Source organism: Megascapheus bottae, chromosome 29 (assembly GCF_031878675.1).
Source record: "Megascapheus bottae isolate mThoBot1 chromosome 29, mThoBot2.hap1, whole genome shotgun sequence".
Lineage (NCBI taxonomy): Eukaryota > Metazoa > Chordata > Mammalia > Rodentia > Geomyidae > Megascapheus > Megascapheus bottae.
The window spans coordinates 9,200,444-9,206,900 of NC_143537.1; the positions used below are offsets into that span (position 1 = coordinate 9,200,444).

Sequence of the window (6,457 nt, forward strand, 5' to 3'; positions counted from 1 at the left end):
TCCTCATCGGTAACTACCAGCAGCCATCATCCCCACCAGTCCCCAGCTACCTGTGGCCTCTACTGAAGCTCTTAAACCCGCATGGCCCACCAGTTAGTTCACCTCCTCGAATTTCCTCAGTGAGAATTCAGTGATGTCTCATTTTTTTTTTTTTACAATTTCCAGTCTCTGTGCTGCCCCTTAACTGTATTTCTTCTGTCTTCACCCTTAAAAGGCAAGGAGGCCACCCGATTTTCTCTGTCTCACCTTAGTTCCAGGATTTGGGTGGCTCAAGGCTGAGGGAAAGCATAGGTGGGGGTGGAGGACAAGACAGATGACCAGTAGGGGTCGGGTGCAAGGTAGGATACCAGTCTTCAGACTGGTGGGGTAGAGCAAAGGAGCCCCCTGCAGAGGGCTGGGAGGGAAGGGTAGGGTTGTAGGGGTGAGGGAAGCAGGCTACTGGTGGAGGTGGTGCCGAGTAGGAGTACGGACAAGGAGGGGACTCAGGCAAGAAGCCAGAGAAGGTGGCAGGAGCCAGATGAGCCAGTGGCTGGAGCAATGACTTCTCTTGCTTCCGTTGCTTAGCCCGGCGGTTCTGGAACCAGACCTGAGGAGGAAGGAGAAGAGCTGCGTCAGAACTCATATCTCCGGTGGGTGACACACGATTGCGTGAGGACAGGAATTTTGTAGGCACAGCAAGTAAGTGTCTCTGACATTACCAGAGGAAGGAAAGTTCTGCTGGAGGCATACCCGAACAAGGTCAGCTGCCAACGGGAACTGCGGGGCCTTCCCCCCATTCTTCCCTTGCCTATTTTCTACAACTTTGAATGAGTCAGAAATTGCAAGTTTCTTCCAGGCACCAGTGGCTCACCACTGAGGAGGCTGAGACCCGAGAATCACAGTTCAAAGCCAGCCAGGGCAGGAACGTCTCTGAGTTACTTATCCAGTTAAGCACCAAAAACCAGAAGTAGAGCTCAAGTGATAGAGAGCCAGCTTTGATTAAAAAGATCTAAAGGACAATAGTCAGATCCTGAGTTCAAGCCCTAGTACTGGCTGACATACACAAATGGAAAGTTCCAACAGGAAAGCAATAAGTAAGATACTATGATATTTCCTTCCCCAGTAATTGGAAACTATTTCTAGGATTAGGGATAGGAATGAAGACTGGATATGTATAATTATTATAATGAAAAGCCTGGGCGTAGGGTAAGGTTTAGAGTTAAGGTTAAGTAGCCAGTGGGACTGAGAGCCTTGGGCTGGTTGAATTGCAAGGTTACCGTTTCAGGACAAGAGACATACTGGGTGTACCTGTGACCAGTTAGGATTGTATTCTTGTTGGGATTTACATAACGATTGTACTAAAGTTCGAGGTAGGTTAGCTTAAAGCTGTGGTTAAAGTCAAATGATATTCATGACACAGTAGTTGCGTGGCCCATTGAAGGAACATTCATTGAATGGTGACCATTTCAGTTACGGCCATAACACCCAGTCTTAAGAACCCATACTTTTTCCCCTGGGACCTTGTCACCTGGATTCTGGCCTCACTGAGGCCTGTGTCCCTGGCGAGACCTTCTCGAGCCCAGATGTCAGGGTACTGGTTCCTCCCAAAGGCTGACTCTAGTTGCTCTAACTGGGCTGGGTTGAAGGTGGTCCTGTGGCGGCGCCGGGAGAGGGGATGAGCCCTCTGTCCTCCTTGTCTGGAAAGCCTCAGTCTCCCCACTCCTGCACTGGGGATCCTCCTGTAGGGCTGGGTGCTCCTCTCTGAGGGGGCGGGTGGGGGAGAAGAAGGCAATGTGAGTGGAACCCCCCCTCCTTCCCTGGACCTCTAGTGGTCCCCTGCATTCTATGTAGTGCCCAGTGCCTGGCACCATATTGCGACACCCTGATCAGACCAACACCCCTTCAGCTTTCTTAATCATCACCCCACAGCCAGCTCAGCCTCTGACACAGCTTTGTCTCCGGTGACCCCTAAGCAGGGGCATTCTCTACCTTGATTCAGCCCAGTACACATGCTGGACACTCACGCTGTGTCTCCCTGACATCCCTTCTCGCGTCTCCTCCTCATCACCTAGATATGTCAGGTTTTGTGCTCTCCTGGGGTGCCCCTTTGGGTCTTCTGTAAACTTTCTATCGAAGATCCCCCACCCCATTTGCTTGCTTTCTTCTTCGTAGAGTTCTCATCCTCTTACACCCTCACCTGGGAAGATAAAGCATCTCCCCGTGTCCCGGCTTTCTGCTCAGACACACCTTCCCTTCACTGATGTACTTTCTGTTGTCCCCCTGCTCCCCCCCCCTCCACACAGTCTTTCTCTGCCTAGGCCCAGGCTGCAGGAACCTGAGCTCGTGGGAAAGGCTTGTTTCTCCTCCATGCAGGCTTACCAAGTCCCGACATTAATTAGTCTGAGAGCTGCTGGGGAAGAGAAAACTGGAGGGGTGGGGTGGGAGGCACCTGAGAAGTTGTACTGTGAGAAAAGGAGATGTCTGGTGTAGAGATACACCTCCCCATGGGAATCCAAGTGTGTGGCTCCCACCCAGCACAGACACACACACACACACACACACACACACACACACACACACACACACACACACACACCAGCTCTGCTTAGATTAGTGCCCTCCAAGCTCTACCTACAGAAAAAGCAGTGCCTCGGGCAAATGCCAAGCTGAAGAGTCAACACATGACCTTCAGCTTTGCTTCTGCCTCTGCCCCAGTACCACAGTGCCTTCAGCCAGAGCCTCAGTTTCCCCATTTGTAACATACAGGAGTTGTAGTGTACTACTTTTTTAAGATTCCCGTGATTGTACCATGCTAGGATTCTGGGTTTTCTTTCCTCCTCGAAGCCCTCCCCAAGGGGAACTATTACCCACCATGCAGTGGGGTCTCATACCTGCTGCCCCCCCCCTCCCAGGGATCTTAGCCCATTCCCAGGGTTCACTCACCCACTGTGGAGGTCAGCATCCCCATGGTGGGGGACCTGTCAGGTAAGGTGCCGGGGTACAGACGCTCCTTCTTCTGCTTCCCTTGCCGCCTCCTGCCTTCACCTTCCATGGCTGGCCACCAAGATGAAAACTGTTCCAGATTCCCGAGCCCTGAATCTCAACTTCAGGCTCAGTCTTGCTCTGTTTTGTTGAGTCTCTCGAATGCCTGTCAATACCTAACCTTCTTTCTTTTTCTGCCTCTATCTCTAATCGTGAGTGTGTGTGTGTGTGTGTGTGTGTGTGTGTGTGTGTGTGTGTGTGTGTGTATCTGTCTTTGTCACTATCTCTCCTTCTCTAACTTTTCCAATTATCCATTCCTTCACTGAAGTACCGTTTCATTCTCTCTGTCCCGACTTGACCCGTTTCTCTGTTTCTGTCTCAACTTCTCTCTCTCGGATCCTTCTCTCCACCATGACAGTGTTTTCTCTTCTGTCAGCGGTCTACCACCTCTCTCTCTCTCCTTGTCTTGGAGCAGTGACCTCTTCCTGGCCCTGTGGGCCCATCCAATCACTACCTGGTCACCAGAGCTTCCTTGCTCAGAGGAGGGTCACAAGCCGGATGAGAGAAGGTGTCCTATCAGAGGGTCCAGGGACCGGGGCCAAGAGCTCATATTGCCAGGGGACCAGAGTCTATTGTCCTCTTAAATCCCCTCCTGGGAGCAGACTGGGGAGAGAGGAGAAAATGAATTCCTACTAAGACCCTCTCCTCAGAAGCCAATTGGGAGGGAGGAGGGCACAGATACCAGGAACAGGCCTTGCCTGGCATCTTACCAAGCAGGTGAGATCCAATAACCTATTTCTAGGAAAATAAAAAACCCAAACGAGAAGTCACCAATGCATGTTTCTCCCCTCACGTACTGGGACACACCAGGGTACAGCAGCCACTCCCTGGGGAATCTCTGAACCCCATCTAGAGGATATCTCGATCTCTCCCTTCAAATCTTATCTCATTCATCCAATGCATCTAAGTAATCATGAGCTGTCAAGGTGTCCTAGATATTCAGAAAAACTCAGATCCTCGAAGACCTCGGGACTCATTCTGCAATAAACTAAATTCCTATGACAGCCTGACATGATATTTCTCAAGGAAATCCTGACACGCTGTGGATCTCTGAGCGGTTGGATAACTCTGTCTCTTGAGGTCCCCCAACACCGGGAGTGCATTCCCAAGACACCTTGGCTCTCTGAGGAGAATCTGGCACCCTAGAACATCAGGGTCCTGCAGAACGCTGTGAAATACAAGACACTCTGGTCTCGAGAACATTCCATCTCTACCAGCTTGACTCCCAGCCTACTCCATAAAGCTCCAGCCTCCCAGGACACACTGCCCTGATGCAATGTACTGTGCCCGTAGAATGGCCTGATCCCCAAAAGCCATGCCAGCTCCTCACATGCATCCTTAAAGAACCTCATCCAGATGTTCTTACAAAATGGTCCACAGATCATCCAGACCTAAGTATTTCCTAAAGGCTCCACCTCAAAAAACAATAACAACAACAACAACAAACAAACACATTGAAGGGTAGGACTTCAACACAACAATCTGAGGGAGGGAGACTCCAACATTTAATCTACAACACCAGAGACGTTGAGAAACCTTGTCCCCAAACACCAAATCCTCTTCCTACCCCATTAACATGGAGACCTAGAGCAATCCTCAAGCCTATGGTAGCCCTAATCTTGCAAGACCCAGTAATACACAGTTAACTTGGATCCATAAGAAAACATTGAATTCCAATGCACTGTGCTGCTTCAAGATTCTCTAAGCCTATAGAAGAACACTAATGTCCATCTAGAAGTCCAGAATATCCCCCCAAGACACTGCGATATTACAAAGCAATACTCTCAGCCACAACCCTAGTTCCCCAAGGAGACACAGTAAATTTAGTGAGTGGACACCTTAGGGGAACATAATTTTCCAAGAGACTGGCATTCTTTGAAGCATTTGCAACTTCATGGTAGGCTAATTCAAGAAATTCTAACCCACTAAAGACTCATCCTCCACACCCCAGCCTATTTCTAGTTCTTGTTGAGCTTACAGAAAATGCTGGCAAAAATGATCTTGGGTCACCTCTCCTTGAAGGCCTCTCCATCCTGGAAAGACTCTCTGTGAGTCAGATTGTCTGAATTCAACTACAAAACCATTTCTTACTTGATGTGTGGCCATGGCACTAAACCACTTCATTTCCATTAGTAAGGTGATTACTGGTAGGGTTTGAGTGAGTGTTCTAGAGGTCAATACATAAAAGTTTGACCTGCAAAATGGCTGTATTAGAAGGGGTTTGAGTCCTTAAGAAGGAGATCACTGTGGAATTATGGTAGACTCTCTCTCTCTCTCTCTCTCTCTCTCTCTCTCTCTCTCTCTCTCTCTCTCTCTCTCTCTCTCTCTCTCCCTCCCTCCCTCCCTCCCTCCCTCCCTCCCTCTCTCCCTCTCTCTCTCTCTCTCTCTCTCTCTCTCTCTCTCTCTCTCTCTCTCTCTCTCTCTCTCTCTCTCTCTCTCTCTCTCTCTCTCTCTCTCTCTCTCTCTCCTGACTACAGATGGGACAACAAAGAAAACATCTTGTATCATGAGTGACACAGCCATAGAACTATAGATACTAGAGCCTGGAAATTCTATTGCAAATGAATTAGTCAAATTAGCTGAAAAGGACACATTTCCAAAAAAACAAAAAACAGAACACTATTTACCCCGCCAAACATCTAATGATATCAAAAGAAGCTCTCAATTCTGTCTGAACAGAATAGGAACAGGGAACACTTAGGATGGGTTCCTAATGAGGCTCTGTGGGGCGTCAACCCCATAGGGGCGCTCGCAGTGGTTGGCAGTGATCCTCGTGGAAATCTCAATCCCCAGGGATGTGGGTCTGTGCGTCAGTCCCCAGTCATCCATGCCTGGTCAGACAAAGCCACCTAGCTCACTCCCTGAATTCTCCCTCAGTGAGCAAAGGTGCCTTCCCTGTCACAAACAGTGAGTCTCCCAGCCCCCAGCCCCCAGCAGAGATGGGAGTTCGGTGAAAGCTCCTGACAGCGGCAGAGACCTGGCAGGTAGGACTGGCCAATGGGAGCAGATCAAGTATGAGATCTCTAACAGCAGACTGCTTCACAGGCACAAGGAAAGGTGATGGGAAAGCCACATTCGATGGACTCCCTCTATGTGGAAGCAAACTCCAGAGGGAAAAAATCTCTTTGATTTGACATGTCCAAGTCTTTTCTACCACAACAGGCTGCATACCAGGAGAGCAGTGGTGGAAAATGGGTGGCGGAAAAGGAAAAAGATGAATAGGCAGGACCAGTGACTGAAGGCTGTTAATAGCTCAGCCAAAACTCAGATCCAAGAGCTCTGTTGGCTGCTGCTCCTGAGAGAGAGTCTTCTCTTTAGGTCCCTGACCTAAACCTGAGGGCCAGTGGACTTTCTGTGTCCATCTAAAGTGGTCCATCACTTACAGATCATTTATGTCTATATTATGGGACACCTTATAAAGGTGCATCACTAGGGC

General features: G+C 49.4%; 1 protein-coding gene across 1 annotated transcript; it reads right to left on the reverse strand.

Moving 5' to 3' along the window:
- Positions 1-247: 247 nt before the first annotated feature.
- On the reverse strand, positions 248-3,031 carry Prop1 (PROP paired-like homeobox 1). The gene is made up of 3 exons (XM_090321010.1): positions 2,923-3,031; positions 1,508-1,740; positions 248-586 (listed from the first exon to the last, which is right to left on the reverse strand). Exons 1-3 carry the CDS (start codon positions 3,029-3,031, stop codon positions 248-250), a joined length of 681 nt encoding a protein of 226 aa, XP_090177136.1.
- Between the last annotated feature and the right edge of the window lie 3,426 nt (positions 3,032-6,457).